The 17,946-nt window shown below is 43.5% G+C and overlaps 2 protein-coding genes across 7 annotated transcripts in view; both read left to right on the top strand.

Moving 5' to 3' along the window:
* Pon2 (paraoxonase 2) overlaps positions 1 to 6,555 on the top strand; it is a 33,726-nt gene extending 27,171 nt beyond the window's left edge. For both annotated transcript variants that reach the window (XM_006505122.2, NM_183308.3), the window contains 4 exons: positions 1,997 to 2,197; positions 4,129 to 4,210; positions 4,935 to 5,063; positions 5,696 to 6,555. In XM_006505122.2, the coding sequence (XP_006505185.1) occupies positions 1,997 to 2,197; positions 4,129 to 4,210; positions 4,935 to 5,063; positions 5,696 to 5,854 (571 nt within the window). In that variant the 3' untranslated portion in view covers positions 5,855 to 6,555. The remainder of the gene's footprint in view (positions 1 to 1,996; positions 2,198 to 4,128; positions 4,211 to 4,934; positions 5,064 to 5,695) is intronic.
* Positions 6,556 to 14,889: 8,334 nt separating this feature from the next.
* Positions 14,890 to 17,946, top strand: part of Pon3 (paraoxonase 3) — a 40,030-nt gene continuing 36,973 nt past the window's right edge. For 2 of the 5 annotated variants that reach the window (NM_173006.2, NM_001363812.1), the window contains exons 1-2: positions 14,942 to 15,022; positions 16,589 to 16,659. In NM_173006.2, the coding sequence (NP_766594.1) occupies positions 14,949 to 15,022; positions 16,589 to 16,659 (145 nt within the window). In that variant the 5' untranslated portion in view covers positions 14,942 to 14,948. Of the gene's footprint in view, positions 15,023 to 16,520; positions 16,660 to 17,946 lie in introns of all 5 variants that reach the window. The other 3 variants (XM_030255426.1, XM_006505089.4, XM_011241062.3) reach the window with 3 other exon arrangements.

Below are 17,946 nucleotides of genomic sequence, written 5' to 3'. Positions count from 1 at the left end.
TCTCTGTGCAAGATATGCACAATGTCAAACAGGTCAACATTGCAGCCTGGATAGGAAGGGATTCAAGATACCCCACACCTTGCTGAGAATCTGTTGGCAGTTGGTCACTGATGGACGTGGAAGTGTAGTTTTACTTCAGGGGATAGTCTCTAATAGGCTGAATGTGCACCAGTGGATGGTCACACACCATGGTATACAGGCAGTACTAATTTTGTAAGAATCAAGATGTATGTGATATGTAAAGGAATGTTATGTTTATATTTGAGCCTCATCTACACGAGAGATCTCATTGTTTTTGCAAACACCAAAAACACTTCTAATCTCCTAAGGATTTTTTGATAAAGGACACTCAACATTCTCTCTCTCTCTCTCTCTCTCTCTCTCTCTCTCGCGCGCGCGCGCGTGTGTGTGTGTGTGTGTGTGTGTGTGTGGTTTCCCTGTAGACCAGAATGATGCCACTCTTTATAATGATTAGTGTCCTGAGCAAACTTTCTTGAGAAATGATGAAACGCCAGACTTCAGGGTAACACTCCCCAGGCCCGGTTTGATAAACCCTACAATTTTTTCATGGCTGTCACCCTCATCTCAGATAACTTAGCAGTCAAATACTGGCCTTTCTCGGAGGAGCAGCTTGTCTTCTGGGAAGCTTACATGCTTTATACAAAGCACACGCATGATAGCTGGGGGTCAGTATCCCTGCAGAATTGAGCATCCTCATTGGAAGGGGACTGCTACTAGAAAAATAGCAAGACTAGGGAGTCTATAACCACTGGAAACTCACGGATCCACCCCCCCCCACCCCACCCCCCCGCAGCCCAGCTTGCACTATCCTCCTGCTTGAACTTGATAGATATTTTTTAATCTTTACTTCCCTATCTAGGTTATAAGCATGTAATGTCCAATCATTCTTTCCCCAAATGCACTTCATAATAAATAGGAGCATGAATACCAATCAGGCAGTTTCTAAATTGGGAGCTTTTTCAGAAAAAAAAAAAAAAGAAAGAAAGAAAGAGAAAGAAAATGCCTCCCTTGTAGCTCTGGATTTTTTCATTTGACAGAGAAGAAAGCATCTCTTTCAGAAATTTTTGCATAAGATAATTGAAATTTCAATTTAATAACACCTTTGCATAACCGGCAAGAAACGGTAATTGTTTTTAGCATATCAGCCTCTCACTTGGAGCGCTGGTCTCTGACCATTTCATCATCTGTCTCTCTGCGAGTGTTTATTGGATGCTTGTTCGTTCCCAGCTTGGCAGCTTTGTGAGGCAGGTAGAAATTGAACAGTCAACCTTCGTTTGACTAATGACTAAGCAAGGGGCCTCAGGAAAGTCCAGCTGCAGAATAAATGAGGTAGGGATAGATGTGACTGACAGCCTAATGACAGTCAGGCCTAGGCCAACAGCTCCCTCTTTATAGGTAGCTGTTGAAGCCCAGAATGCGGTGTCAGAAATCATGCATTTAGCTGGGCATGATGGCACACACAAGGAACACCAGGACTTGGGTGGTAGAGTGGCCAGGAGAGCCAGCCTACCCTACCCTATAGGAGACCCTGAGCCAAAAAAAAAAAAAGGTATTAATAAAGAAAAAATTAAATATAAATTTATTTATTCATTAACTTATTTATTTATCGAGACAAGGCCTCATTGTGAAGCCTGGTTGAGCTTAAACTCAAGTTCCTCTACTTCCCATGTTATAGAATTACATGTGTGTCACTGCACCTGGCTAGATCTCTTCCCTTCCATAAAGGATCCTGCCAAAGGCTCTGCCCTCTAGTTCCGTGGTACTGTGTGTAACTGTTCTCTTCCAGTTGCCATCATAGTACATTGCCTCTGGTTCTGAGTCATCATAGCTTCCTTTTTCTTGGGGTAGGGGGTTGAAAACTTCCCCAAATTTCAAATCCCTGCTGTGGAAAGCTTGTGAACATTCATCTAATCTTCTACATGGGGACCATAGGCTTGGATTTCCTCTCCCATGGTATTTTTTTTTTCTCTTGTAGTGTGAATGACATCATAGCTGTTGGGCCCACCCACTTCTACGCCACCAATGACCACTACTTCTCCGACCCTTTCTTGAAGTATTTGGAGACATACTTGAACCTACACTGGGCAAATGTTGTTTACTACAGTCCAGAAGAAGTTAAACTGGTGGCAGAAGGATTCGATTCCGCCAACGGGATCAATATTTCACCTGATAAAAAGTATACAGCCCTTCCCTTGGTAGCTCTACTTTTAAATAAATTGTCCCCCAAAGCCAAATCCCTTTGGTTTTACTATACCAATTTTAATTTTATATATAACAATATAGTTTGCATATTAAGTAACACTATAATCGAATGATTTGATGTTTTAAATATAAGACAAAAAAGAAATATTCCAGGTTTTAAAATTCCTCCTTCAATACAAAATTTAAAATTATTAATGTCGTTCTATAAGGATGATTCTAAACTGACTTAACCATTTCTCTGTTGATGGCTATGTAACTTGCTTATTTATTGTCTGTCCAAAAACCATTTCATGCTTCTCGTGTACCACCACAATACATCCCGTTACTACTTTAAAATAAGAATTCTTGAAGACACCATTAAAGCATCATGGTTACACTTTGGACTCACACAGGAAAAATACCAGTTACTTCACTGTGAATCTCAATTGTTTGAATACTTGTGTAAGAATTCTATAGAATGACGCCTATGCACAGGCCTCATGTGCATCCTTTTCATATTAGCCAATATATGTTGCCCAATTGTTTACCAAAAGTTCTCTCCTTATTTTTATGTGTACAATCACAACTTAGAAGAAAGGGTTTTTAATTTGGGGGTTGTTTTCCAGCATTACTGCATTGAACAAGTTAAACTACCACAATTATAATGGGCTGTGAATTTGACATTCTTTGACAAATCAAGCGTTCTCATTTTGTGATTAAAAAAATCTGTCTTCACCATTTTAGTACAGAAAACTAATATAGATCATTCAAACCATCTCCAGCTGGTCCAGTCAAAGCTCTATTTTCTCCACCTCTAATATGCTGTGTTTGTTGCAGCTTGCTTTCAGCCCACCTCCATCTTTTGAACTCTAGCCACTGTGGTCTTTGTGTGGATGATTCTGCCATCTGCATCTCTGGCTGCAGGCATCCACCACAGCACCAGGTGGAAAGAGCAGACCCAGTCACTGTTAGTCACAGCCAGCCCTTTGATGTCAGATTATTTCTTCCTTCTGAGCATTCTGTAGAGTCCAGGTCCCTGTCAGACCAAGGGAGGAAAGGTCTGGACTGTCATAGAGTTGCTCCTCACTCCTGTTTCTGTTTCCACACTTCCCATAAGACAACTAGCTCTTTATGTTGCTGATGCCCCTCTGTAGCTCACACCGCTTTGCCCTATCTCACTGGCTTTCAGAAAGCTTCGTCCTCCTGTTTTGTGCAAGTGTCCCCTCCTTTGATGGTCTGTCAGCCCCCTGACATTTCTTCAGTCTCTAGAATTGAGCTGTTTTTCTTGGTGCTGTTGACTCAGGTGTTCATGAGCCCAAACCAGTTTGAACTGGTCAACGTGTTGGAAATGTTTGCAGAGCCAAGTTATGTCCCTGTCCTGTGTGTAGCTTACACAGTCTAGTGTTCTGGTCTACTTCAGGGAGACTGCTCACTGATAGCGAGTTCAAGTTTCAGCCTCACTCACTGCCCCTTAGGTATAGACATGCCACTCTGGATTCATATTTATCTTAAGACTTTCTATGTATTAATATTTTACTTTAATACACATTAAGAAATATCTAAAGTATTTCATGCCATATAATTCAGTATGTACATGATAAAAATATTAAATTGTACAGTGTAAGGTAAAAGCTTTCTCTTTAAAAACAAACTCTTGGTTATTTCAGCGGCAAATATTATGAACTTCATATTCAATTGATTTTTTTTACAAACCCTTTGAAAACTAATTTAATAACTCCACAATTGTTAGAATAACACTAAACTGATTTTGAAAGCTTATTATTATTTTTTTAATAAAAGTTGACCTTTATCAAGCACTCCTTCAGGCCATCTCATACTCCTAAGCAGGTTTTAGGACCTTCTCTTTTCTGCTGTATTAAGACATCTCGTTGGCAGGAAGTGCTAACCAGTGTCTCTTCTGAACAGGTATGTCTACGTTGCTGACATACTGGCCCATGAAATTCATGTTTTGGAAAAACAACCTAATATGAATTTAACTCAACTAAAGGTAACTATTTAGTTTTCTGTGTAGATGTGAATGGATTGGCCGTTGCAGTATTGTAATGAAGCTAACTATAACAATATTACCCTAAAACCAGACAAGGCAGCCAGTCTGTGTTCTTAGATGTCACCCTTCCAACAAGACAAAGTTGGCAGCTGTCACTAGGATGGTCAATGACTGCAGCCTGCAGTGGATTGAGTGATATTGGCAACAGATTTAGGACTGTTCTATGATGTCTATGATGTATTGATGACATATAGTGAATCCCAATAAGACTTTTTCATAGTTGAAAAGAAATAGTTGAATCTTCAAGTGAAGATTTATGAACATTCAGTTTTTTCAATAATAAATGGAGATAGAAACTGAGTTGCCCACCATTATTATTTTCTGCCAGCAAACACATATTTGAGGGTGATTAAGATTTCCTCTCTTTGCTTTGATGCACTTCCTTGAGCTAAATGATCATTGTGCATCTTTTAAGGCAAAAGGGGTGCGTTATTATTATCATCTGAACAAATGGATTATAGCAAGTTTTCTTATGTTCAGGGAAGATGAAAAATGACTTCAAGCCAGTTCATTAGATTTATTTTAAACGATATTGGTGTCAGAAGGGCAGGTGCAGGGAGATGCATGTAATGGCCCCACACGCACCAAAGCAGGAAAGGCTTGCTCTAAATTACTTAATCAGGTTGCTTGCATCATTTAGATATTGACATGATTTCTTCCTAAGGTTCTGCAGTTGGGCACGCTGGTGGACAATTTATCTATTGATCCTTCCTCGGGCGACATCTGGGTCGGCTGTCACCCTAATGGACAGAGGCTCTTCGTGTACCACCCGAACCATCCTCCTGCATCAGAGGTTCTTATATTTTGAGTTTTTCCACCTTAATTGTTCAAGTCCTTTGCACTAATAATGGAATAAACTGTCACGGGGATGATTTGTTAGTTCTTTTAAACCAATAATACAATAAACCTGGGAGGTAGTTTTATAATTGCTTTAAGCCAATAATTGGCAGAATGTTACATTGCTCAAATGCTTTCAGAAAAGTAATCTTTTGATGTATTAAATTATAGTGGGAACTAGTCAAAAGTAATTTTTACAAAGACACAGGTCCTGTTCACTTTCATGTGGTATGCTGGCAATCTTAAAACGACCTTGTTTATTGTCAGCTCAGCACATGACATGAGCTTTGTGCCCAGTGAAATAGTGTCAAAGCGGGCACAGTGGTGGGAGCCCATTTCTATTAATGTTGAATTGCTGTAATCACACAAAATCCTGTGTTGGCATGGCTGACTAGTTGCTTTAAAAAGTCCGTTTTTTTTTGAATGTTGGAGGAAGTACTTTAATTTAAGCATTAAGGAGATTGGTAACTGCTGTTTGTAGCAGCATGCCTTCTTAATCATGTGTCATTGGTGAGCGCAAGGGATTATTGGTGCTTGAGTGGTATGGGTGTGTGGGTTCTTTATTAATATGTTGTATCTCCTGGGTAGGTCCTCCGCATTCAGAACATTCTATCCGAGAAGCCATCAGTGACAACGGTGTATATCAACAACGGGTCTGTCCTCCAGGGAAGTTCTGTGGCGACCATATATGATAGGAAACTTCTCGTAGGCACTTTATACCAGAAAGCCTTGTACTGTGAACTCTAAATTGTATTTTTGGCATGCAAGTGCACTAGGTTGTAACAAAATAATCTTTTGATTAAGGGCCAATTCTGAGGGAATTTAACCATCAGTACTGACCTAGTAATATACCACATTTGTAGCTCCTTTTATTTCAATAAGGAAAGGCCTTGCAATTCTGATGCGCTTTTAGCATCAAAAGAAAATGAACTATATTATTGGCTGTGTGTGTGTGTGTGTGTGTGTGTGTGTGTGTGTGTGTGTGTGTGTGTGTCTGTTTTCTGCTGATCCAGCGAGAAAGAAGAAAGCTGCTTTTCTATGAAGTGAATGCAGTTTGCACAGAGGGGCTTCCCCCTCCGTGCCTCCACCACGTAAGAGTCCACTGAAGCAGGGAGTGTGGTAAACAGGTCTGCGGCCTCGGTCTCCAGGCTGCGCCTGCTGGGCTTGTGCAGGACTACTGATAGATAACACTTGGATGTTTTCTACATCCAGCTTTGTTTACTGATTTACAAGGTAGGAGTGTATTCAAGACTAATCAAAATCCGGGGAGTTGTTTGTGTTTAATTCCCAAGGGAAATCCTCTGGAGAGGGTGAGGCGGGAAGTGACTCCTAGGGCATTCGGTTGGACAGGAATCAATGGCCATGTTAATTTCTCATGAAAGCTCTATGTAAAGGGGCTCTTTATTGGAAAAATAAAATAAAACAACCGAATACTGTAGCTCAACTTATTTGTTTGTTTGTTTATTCTTTCATTTGAAACAGAACCTCAGTATATACCTCTGACTGGCCTGGAACTTGCTCTAACCACAGAGGCCTCCCTACCTATGTCACAGTCAGCCTTCCAGTGTTCAGCTCTTAAGGTATCTTTCATAGGTTCTGTTCCTAAATACAATTCAGTTTTTGACACAAAGAGGCGATAAAGGCTTAGAGCTGGTGTCTTACTTCTTACCTGCTCAGTGAATAGAATTATGTCCAGAAGTGGTCAGATGTCTAGACCTGTCTGATTTGCAGCCACTACAGTAAGACAGGGTCAAGATGCCAAAATCACTGGAAGAACATTGAAGAACATTTCTTTCCACCCTGCATCCAAAAGCCTCCTTGGGTCCTGAAGAGAGACATTAATGTATTTCTTTCTGCGTCACTGTGTATTTTTCTAATTAAAATTTTATTGTAAAGGACTTCCCCATCAGTCATCTCTCAACCACCGTCTTCTCGAAGCCTTTTGTTTCATTTTCCCTCATCTTCCTCCTTCCCTTTAAGATGCCTGGATGTTAGTTATCAAATGTCCAGCAATTGAGAAGTGGTACCCTCATTATTTCACTTAATCTTAATTGCAGCCTGGCGGGAGTACGTGTCAATATTGTATTGTTGTTAACATTTCACAGCCGGTCAAGGTCACACACCTCCTAAGGGTGAATATCAATCTGTTTCTAATGCCAGACCCCGTGCCATTAGCAATTCCAGGAAGCCACTGCAATAGAGACAGTTCTTCATAGCTACCCTTTCCCTATGGTACATAGTGTGTTCTGGGGGTGTGTGTGGTGTGTGTGTGTTCATAGTTACCCTTTCCCTATGGTACATAGTGTGTTCTGGGGGTGTGTGTGGTGTGTGTGTGTTGAAGATACTAATTTGAGTTTTACATTTTGCTGTATAATTTAATGGATTTCAGATGGAAACTTCGGAAGTATTCTTAAGCCCGGGCTCCGGTTCATTTATATATTTACATATTTCTGTTACTTATTATTTTTGATTTTTCAGTTTATTCAGTTAAGAATGAATAGGGACTATATTTCAGGCCAGGGAATTAATGCTTCTTGCTGCTTCCATATCTAAGGAGAACATGTTAGGTCACAGATGAATAAGGCAGGATTAAATAGTGTTTACCTAAAGATACAATCCAAGAAGGGGATGGTTTCGTTTTAGAGGAAGATAACAATGGCTATCTAAAAAGACACATGCACAGGAAATGGCAGAGTACAATAGGTATCAAGTGAAGTTGCTTTCTGTTATTACATTCGTTCAGAATTTCCTTTGTGGAAAAGGGGGTATGAATTAATAAACACTTATTATTTTTGCTTATCTTATTATATGAATTAATAAACACTTATTGTATGAATTAATAAACATTATTATTGCTTATCTTAGGCAAGCAGGAGAGGTTTTTTAGTAAATCCTGACTTGGGGGTACTAATGGGTATGAGAGATTGTTTTTATCAACTGTAAATATAATGTGTGTTTATTTATGACGACCTTTTTACGATCAAATGCGGACAGAAAGGATTGGGTGATTAAGTCATCATTGCCCAAAACAACAGAAACCACAGATGGGACTTGGCACTCCTAAGGGATGGACTTGAGCGCTCTCTCTCTCTCTCTCTCTCTCTCTCTCTCTCTCTCTCTGCGTGTGTGTGTGTGTGTGTGTGTGTGTGTGTGTGTGTGTGTGTGTGTGTGTTTATATATACATGTGCCCACAGACAGCAGAGGTTAGGGAAAGACATTCAAGTGTCTTCCTCGATTGCTCTTCACTGTATTGCCTTAAGAGCTTTCTGAGTACTGGGGTCACAGGTTCCTGCAGTCACTCCCAGCTTTTAAGTGGGGTTGGAGATTTCAACTCAGAACCTCTTGCAAACACTCTGGCCCACCCAGCCATTTCTCCAGCCCTTAGTTTTCTTCCTCTTTCCTTTCATCAAACCTCGGCTGCTTTATGGTTCGTGAGTACTTCAGAGGGAACAGGAAAATCAAGTCATCTATGTGGTATTACTTTCACATTTCTTGTTTGTTTGTCTTGGCATGGGTTAAGCATTTCTGATAACTACTCTAAAGATGACCCTTCCGCTAGATTTTCATTTGCTCAATCAGTCCTGTCTTGAAACAAGCACCTGCTGAACACTGCACAAAAAAAGCAGTGGGGAAGTTATGGCCCCTCCCCCACCTCACCTGCTTTCCTATAGCTTCTTACACTTTTCATTACTGATACGATTTTAGGTAAGAATCTATCTGTACATGGGAGAAGAGGATGCATGTGTGTCTGTTCACATTCATACCCTCTTGCTTTTTGCTCTTAATTTTCAAAAGATTTCTTCCAATGTGTTTAAGTTTCACTCTCTTATTACAAGTGATTTTAAACACTCTTAGTTGGGGTGTGGGGTGGGGTGCACTCTTTACTTTCAGCACTCTGGAGTCAGAGGCAGGGGGCTTTCTGTGAGTTCCAGGCTAGTCAGGGATATACAATGAGACATTATCTGAATTAATCAATTATAAAATATCCTCTTAGATATATAAGGGGAGTTGATTGATGATTCATTGAATTTTCTGGTCTTTAGTTTTTCTTAAAGATGTAAGCCCCTTTGTCCATTGGTTGGGTGCAAATATCTGCCTCTGACTCTTACAGCTGCTTGTTGGGTCTGTCGGGGGCAGTCATGCTAGGTCCCTCTTTGTGAGCGCTCCTTAGCCTCAGTAATAGTGTCAGGCCTTAGAACTTACCCTTGAGCGGGACCCCACTTTGCACCTGTCTCTGAACCATTTTTTCCTCAGGCTCCTCTCCATTTCCATCCCTGCAGTTCTTTCAGACAGGAACAATTATGGGTCAAAGATGTGACTATGGGATGACAACTCCATCCCTCACTTGATGTCCTGCCTTCCTCCTGGACCCCTGATGTTGAATTAGGGAAGGTTGAAAGAAGTTGAGGAGAAGGGAGATCCTGTAGGAGGACCAGCAGTCTCAATTAATCTGGACCCCCAAGATCTCTCAAACACTGTACTACAAAGTAGACAGCATACACCAGCTGATATGAGGCCCCCAACACACATACAGTAGAGGACTTCCGGGTCTGTGTTCATTCAGAGATGATGCACCTAACCCTCAAGAGCCTGGAGGCCCCAGGGAGTTTAGAGGTCTGGTGGAGTGGGGGGGTGGGGGTATCCACGTGGAGATGGGGTGGGGTGGGGTGGGGTGGAGGTGTGGTATGTGGAGTAGTTGGAGAGTGGATGGGGCAGGGAGCAGGGAATGAATATGGAGTATAAATAATAAATTAAAAATAAAATAAAATTTAAAAAAACATTATGGGCCCTTTTCTTATGAATAGGAATTATTTTCTTTTAGGGTATTATTATATTCTAGTAGGATACTGTATACATGGAGATAAAATAACAACAACAGCAACAACAAAACAAACAAACAAACAAAAGACAAACCCCATCAGATCCCCTGGCCTGCCTGGAGTTACAGAGGGTTGTAAGCTGCTGTTTGGTGCTGGGAATCAAACCTGGGTCCTGTGCAGTAGCACTCAGTATTCTTGACTGCTGAACCATCATTGCAGCCTTGGGATTCTGTACATGAAAAAAATATAAATTTTTTCCATTGCTAACTTTTAATAATAAAATTTTCAGGTGTTTTAGTTTTATAGTTTGCAGTATTAGACAGCGGAACTCAGGAACCCATGCATGCAGGAAGCACTCCATTTGTGGCCCGTGCTCCCAGATCTGTAATTCTTAGTAGAGTTTGCTAACTCAAGGAATTGTGCCGCTCAGTGGGTAGGTGGGGGGAGCACCCTCAGGGAGGAAGAGGGGAGGAAGGAGAGGGCAGATTTGGGATGGGGTGGTTAACAGGGAAGTGGGATATCATTTGAGATGTAAACGAATAGAATGATTAATAAAATAAAAAGAGAGAGAAAGGAAGGAAGGAAGGGATGAAGGAAGGAAGGAAGCTCACTACAACAGAAAAGAACAGAAAGTAAAACCAAACTTTCAGACATTCAAAGTCTTAAGAGAATGGAACCCCAGGGAAATGTTGTTGCTCCCCTCAAGTCCAGAAGCTTCCCTTAAAAAACAACCCAGCATCTCCCTAGAGTATCTAACCCGGGTCTGGCTTTGGACATTCGGTCTTCCTGTCCTAACCTACTTCGTGCTCAGCTGCTTTCTACAAGGTGATGCTACAAATCCATAACATTGAAAAGCATGCAGGGGCATACTGGCCTCCCAGTAATACTTTTGTAGGTGACACCTCTGATGAGTGGGTCATGAAAAAGTGTCAGACATTTCTGGGAGTTGAGTCAGAACTTCTGGCATAGGGAGCTCTACCCTCTGCCCTCAGATCCTGCTAAAGGCCGCATGATCCCGTGTTCCACAGAGATGGATAAATTCACTGACTATTGACTGTTTTACTTCCAAGTCGCTTTCACTTGCTTCTTTCTCCTATAAACATCTCATGTCCTAGCCTCAGAGAGGTGGGTTCAAGACCTGGGTCAGGCGTTTCTAGGTTTCACTAACTTGAGAATAAATTCTTGAAAGATTTACGAGATTGGCACACTGAAGAATAGGCAAAATGAGGTTTGCCTGATGCCAAGATATTTCTTGAGGAACAACTAATATAATATTTTCTGAAACCTAGGTCCTACTGCAAGAGCTGTAATATGTTTTACCTATGTCAAATCATTTGCCCATCACCCAATATTTTACTTAGGTATATTCTATACACCAAGGGCTACCTTCTTCTTAATATCCTTAGTGTGAGGAGCGGGTGTGGCAGCAGTCCCAAGAAGGCGCCAGGGACTGCAGCTGTCTTATGACTTGCACCTGACTTCCTCATACACCTGAAAATAAGCCACAACCATCATGAGAGCTGCGCAGGTGCACCAGGATACTGACAAATCCATTTTGGTGGAGACATGCCCCTGCCGCCCTGATTAGCTGAAGCTGCGTGCCTGGTGAGGTGCCGTGGCCTGCTGTGAGTGGATGAGGGCTGAGAGTATATAAGAGTGAGAGGCCTGGGTCAGAGAAGGAAAAAAGATGAGAGGGAAAGTTGAAGTGAGAGAGATGAAGACGGAAGTTTGCTGAATAAACTGTTGTTAGAAGGACTGGTGGTCGTGTCGTTCTTGCTGGTCAAGAGCAGATGCGACAATTGGTGGCCCGTACAGGGAACCAACTCCCCCACCAACGAGTTCAGAACTTTCAGCAGTCAGTGTTTGCCAGCAGGGTAAGTTCTCGGTAAGTGTAACTTACGACCCCAGGAGTTTGGGAAAGACCTCGGATAAAATAGAGGTGAATATAAGGTTGCCAGGAAGCAGGCACAAAGTAAAAGTGAAACCATGGGGACAAGTTAGGGTTCACGGTTCTGGGACAAGTTAAGGCTCCCGTTTTTGGGACAAATTAAGGTTCACGGGTTTGGGACAAGTTGCACCAAGCACCATTGGGACTTGAGGTTTGCAGAGGAACAGGGGGTTTTACCAAAAGGGGTTTTGCCAGTCTGGAAGTTAGTGAGAAATTGCATAGAAGATAAAGATGTGGCACAGAACTCCAGAGAGGTAATGAGGCACTGAATCAGGTGAGAGAGGAGCGCTCTCAATTGGTTTGAGAGAGAGGGTCTGTTTGTGTGTTTCCCCAGGATAACCAACAACAGCTGTGGGTCCCAGAACGACTGACCAGAGCAATTCAAAACAAGCGGAGCTATGAGGACGTGGATGTTCCTGTGGCTGGGAATGCTCCCACTAGTGAGAACTGAAGAGCTACATTGGGGAATTAGTCTGTGTTCCTGAGGCCCATGCCATTGACGCATTCAAGTGTTTCCTCAGTTCTTTACATCTAATGCTTCACTACAATTGCCTTTTTTCTATGCTGCTTCAGCTAAAGGGATTGTTGTGTTTTCAGATGATTCAAATTGTGTTCAGCTGTATCTACTAAAGCTAATGCTACCTGGATTCGAGGGGTGTGGCCTGCCAGTATATCCAAGGGCATTGGCACTATACCCTCCCAACCTAGATGGGCCCCCTTCCTTTTTGTAGGAGTGTTCCTGATTCCCTTCCACCTTGGGCAGTGCCCCTTTTATGTATGGTTGTTATGTGGGGTGAATGGTAGTTGCACTGATCTTTCCCCCTTACTCCAGGTGACAGGAGGGGCCTGAGATAATGCAAATTTTATTGGAATGGTTCTAATGTGTTTGAAACTTCTGTATTTCAATTTGCTGGAGGAAGGAATGTTTCTTTTCAGGCTACACCTGTTTGTATGTGGCCTCCTTTTGTGTTTATTGTTTATAAGATCCCTTGCCTCAGGGCTGATGGGAGCCCTGGGATGTATGCTTGTAATAGTGTGTGTGTGTTGTGTGTTTGGTGTATGTGTTGGGTGCAGCGTGTGCAGGCCCGCACTTTCGCCATGGTAGTGCAGGCTTTTGCCGCAGTGGAGGCGGGACAATCTCCTCAGATTCGGTTTGCCGCTCTAAAGAAATAATGCTGCGTTATGCCATGGGTTGCGAGGCTAAGCACTGCACAGAGGATAGCTTGCTGTTGGCTTCCTGTGGAAGGCATGTCTGATTGCATGAAGGTTCAGTGTCCTAGTTCCCTTCCCCCAGGAAAAACGACACAGGAGCTGGCCAAGACCTCTCTGGGTGATGAGCCCAAGGGATGGTTTTGTGTAGGGCCCCTATGCTTGCACACTGGGGATCAGACCTCTACCTTCACCCAAGAGGCTTGCTTGCAGCAATCAAAATCGGGCCATAGATTAATCAGCATCCTGGCCTTCTGATGCACCTGCTGCATGCAAACAGGACAATCTCCCCAAGTGTGACTTGGCATGATAGAGAAGTAGTCAGTGACGGATAAGACTCCCTGGGCATGTCACCAACCTAAGACAGGGATCAAACCAATGCTGTTTGTCTCCCAAGGACGGGTAAGGGGCATTGCTGCAGGGGGCAATCTAAGACAGACATTCTCTCTGCCAAACAAGAAAAAAGGGGGAAATGTGAGGAGTGGGTGTGGCAGCAGTCCCAAGAAGGCGCCAGGGACTGCAGCTAAGTCTTATGTCTTGCACCTGACTTCCTCATACATCTGAAAATAAGCCACAACCATCATGAGAGCTGCGCAGGTGCACCAGGATACTGGCGAATCCATTTTGGTGGAGACATGCCCCTGCTGCCCTGATTAGCTGAAGCTGCGTGCCTGGTGAGGTGACGTGGCCTGCTGTGAGTGGATGAGGGCTGAGAGTATATAAGAGTGAGAGGCCTGGGTCAGAGAAGGAAAAAAGATGAGAGAGAAAGTTGAAGTGAGAGAGATGAAGACGGAAGTTTGCTGAATAAACTGTTGTTAGAAGGACTGGTGGTCGTGTTGTTCTTGCTGGTCAAGAGCGGACGCTACACCTTAGTCCTATAAAATCTACCTATTTCAAAAAAAAGCTCTCTTTTTAAACTGAATTCTGCTGCTGCTACCTCCTATTAGTAACTAAAAAGAGATGATCCTTGAAGGTGCGATGTTCCCTAAACTCAAGTGTCTGGCCATCTTCAGTCTCTCCAACAGTATTGTTTATCTGAAAGGAAAGTTTGCTCTTCATTGGAAAGACCTGAAATTCACAGAAGAGTAAGACTCTCCCATAAAAACGATATATTGTTGTTGATGTTATTATCATTATTATTATTAATATTATTACATTCTGCTCATCTTCCAGATTGCCAGACAGATGGACTTGTCTACCACCATGAAGGCACCAGGAAGTTCTGAGCCAAAGTTCAGAGCTCTGGTTCCTCGAGAAGGATGAGCCAAAGGGCTCGTCTTTCAGGATTTTCTTCTTCAGGGTGTATATGGAGCAATTTCTCCTCTTACATGCAGCCTGCCAGAACTCTGAAGCTTTAGTCTATGAACTCTGGCTTCCCAGGCAGCTCTCTCACATCACTCCACTGGAGAAGCTGAGGTTAATTGAGTTCTGTGACTTTAAGAAACAAATTTTCCACACCGTGAGGATTCCAGCTTGTGAGTTCAAACCTGAATGGTCCAGAGTTTAGCTGACCTTAGCCTAGGCAGAAATATGTTCTTGGACCGCTTGCCTGGAGAGCCAGCCTTAGAATCTGCACATTAAAGTGGCCTTGAACCATCGCTAATAAAGGTGGACTTGAATCAGAAGAACAAAAATCCCCTTGAAACTCAAGTAGACAAGTGGCTTTGAGCCCTCCATGTGGAGGTGGCTTTGAGCCTTGGCGCAGGAGAGAGCAAAACTCCCAAGACTGCTAGAAAGGATCAGCACAACTGCCAGGAGGTGCAGGCAGGCGGGGCACAAGGGACTGATCAGTGGGCGGGACCCTGAGTCCGCGCCCCAGAGCGGCACCAGTCTTCCTGCTTTTTGCCTAAGGCACCCAGACACCATGGGGAAGCTTGTGGCGCTGACCTTGCTGGGAGCCTGTCTGGCCTTAATAGGGGAAAGGCTGCTGAATTTTAGGTGAGTGGGCATCTCCATGGAGATGGCTTCAGCTCTTTCCTTTCTAGTCCACATCAGGGAACTCCTGCTTCCAACTTCCTAGCGTTTCCTTCCGGAAAGGAGCAGTTTTGGAACCTCAGTTCTTAGTGACCTTCTCCTTGAGACTCGTTCACTAGCAAAGGGGACAGCTGCGTGCCTTTCTAGGCTGCCAGGGTAGGAAAGCCCACGTTTGATTTCTGAAGGTTGGGTACCTTTTCCAGGTCTTCTGCTACATTGCCTTTGTGAAAGACCAAGTCATTTGGAAGTGTTGGACTTGGGGGAGGGGATCAGACTAGCAGCTGGGTGTTTATAGCTGACTCAGACACTGAAAGTGCGGGCCGTTCCAGAACCCATGCCACATTGGAAGATGAGCCAGGAAACAGGGAAGAGAGCTGAACCCCGCGGACAGGAACTGACTTGAAGGGTAGTTGACTTTTTGAAGTAGAAGATCCGGCAGGGAAACCCTCCCGGAATTACTGTCTCAAGCAAACTCAGTTTGATCTGAAAGATTTTTTTTTTTAAAGGTGGGTTCTTCTCCTCCCTCCCCTTATTGCTACTTGGGGCTAAGGCCTCTGCTTGTCATCTAGTTGTTTTTATTCTTTCTCTGAGGAGTGACTAGTCTCAGAGGTTCGCTGCTGCAATCTGTTCAGACACTGATGTCTGTTGGCAACGCTTTCTAGTCCAGCTTGAGAGGGCTCGTTGTCCCGCCTGCTCCCCAAACAACAAATGGCAGAATCTTCAAATAGTAAATTTAAGAGTGGTACAGCTAGGAAGACTAACACTTGCCTCCCCACCCTCACCCCCAAGTGTTAAAACCATACCTCTAAAGGATAATTTTTATAAATGATCAAAAGATAAATCTACCTTCAGTCTTCTTGAATACAGTTCAATTAATATTTTAATTTCTACCTAGTATTTAGAAGTCTATTTCAGTGCAAGGTAAGAGCGCTGTGCTGAAAAGCACTTTGGCTAACTAATGCCTTTAGTAGTGTCAGGTCCATAAGGTACCTTTGCTAAGATAAGTCAGCATAAGCTTAGTTGAAATGAGGAAGTTAGAGCTAAAGTTATCAGTTCAGCTCCTTGGAGACCTCAGAGAAATTTGGAATTTTTTTCTCCCTACTGGAGGAAGGAGGTCCAAAGAAAACAAGAAAATATGAAATGGGTAAGTACAGATTCATATTAGGTAATAGTTAAGAATATGATGTAATGCTGTTTGTTTGTTTTTTGTAATGCTGTTTTGTTCCTTTAAATGAAGAATAGTGTTCGGTTCTGCCTAGCATTAAGTGGGGTCTTATATTTCGTATAGAATTCTACTTTATTCTTTCAGCAATAACTGTGAAGTTAGCTTCTGTAGGCACAGTGGTTACGTGAGACATATTATGTAACTATAAACCAGAGGCGTTGTTACGGCCTCCATGAAAGGCAGTGCCATAATTGTCACATCAGGAAAGTGACTGAAAGACCTCCCTGCCTGTTCCAGGTGTCTACTTGGGATGAGTGCTTTGACCTCCATGTTGCTTTCTTCCTGTTGATTTTTATCTTCTACAGAGAACGAGTTAGTACAACTCGAGAAATAAAGGCCACAGAACCACAAAACTGCCACCTGATTGAGGGCCTCGGTAAGTACAGGGCAGGACCAAGAAGAGGGAGCAGAATTTCTTGGTCATCATTTCCCTGAGTCTACTAAATTATTTTATTCTCTATTACTTCTTGGTGTGGCTTCCGCACAAACAGGATTCTTTTTCAGAATACCCCGATGTATAGTCTCAACAGAGCATCCACAGACCAGCGTCTAGATGGCTTTTCTCAGTATGTCTCCTTAAGGGCATTTCTCCATCATGTGATGAATTTCAGTTACTATTTCTTCTTTGCCAACTCCCTCTCCCTCTTTCCCCTCTCCCTCTCTCCCCTCTCCTCCCCCACCCTCCCCTTTCCCCCTCTCCCCTCTTCCCTGTCCACACTCTCCTCTCCCCCTTCCCCTCTCCCTGTTTCCTCTCCCCCTCCCCCTCTCCCTGTATCTTCTCCCCCTCCCTCTTTCCCCCTCTCCTCTCTCTACCCACCCCTCTCTACCCTCCCTTCTTCCTCTCCCTCCTCCTCTCTTTATCTCTCCCCTCTTCCTCTCTCCCCCTCCTCTTTCTCTCTCCCCTCTTTATCTCTCCCCTCTTTCCCCCCTCTCCCCCATCTTCCCCTCTTCCCTTCTTCCCCTCTTCCCCTCTTCTCCTCTTCCCCTCTTCCCCTCTCTCCTCTCCACCCTCCCCTCTCCCCTCTTCTTGGCAATGTTGGATTCAAGTATCCTCTCCATCATTTTCTGGTAGGCACTTCTTCAGACTTTCAACCTACCTAGCTGTCTCTCAAAACTACTAATCTCAACTCTGCAGTCAGACCTCCAGCCTCACCAACTGGAGGTCCCCTCTCCCGGTCCACGAGGCCAGTTTTGATTATTTAGATTCAGGCTTAACTGGAGTGGACCTCACACCCCTGACACTCCTTCTCTGGTTCCTCCGCCCTCAGCTTGGCCCACCATCCTCTGGAGGCGCAGCTCCCTCTTTGCCCCTCCCTCCTGCTCCCACAGGAGACTGGTGGGCAGCAGTCTCCTCTGTGCCCACAGACCTCACCTACTCGGCCCTGCAACCCTGTTTACTTGGGTTGCAAGCCTCCAGTTTTACTACTAGAAGATAAAATGGCAATCCAGCCAGAGTCTGCACACTGTCCATCCGAGGACTAGGAATGCGCTTCTCCGTCTTTCTCATCTTCGCTATGACATTTTCTCCCCTCTGTTGAGCACTGCAGTCAGCCTCAGATTCCTCTCGTGTCCAAAATAGTCCCTTCATTTTGGTTTTCTATTCTTTTACCTCCTACCATGTTTGTTTGTTTGTTTGTTTGTTTGTTTTTTTCCGTTTGTATAC

The sequence above is a fragment of the Mus musculus genome, chromosome 6, assembly GCF_000001635.26.
Source record: "Mus musculus strain C57BL/6J chromosome 6, GRCm38.p6 C57BL/6J".
Lineage (NCBI taxonomy): Eukaryota > Metazoa > Chordata > Mammalia > Rodentia > Muridae > Mus > Mus musculus.
The sequence above is the reverse complement of the archived record's forward strand: the minus strand, read 5'-3'. Positions and strand labels throughout refer to the sequence as shown.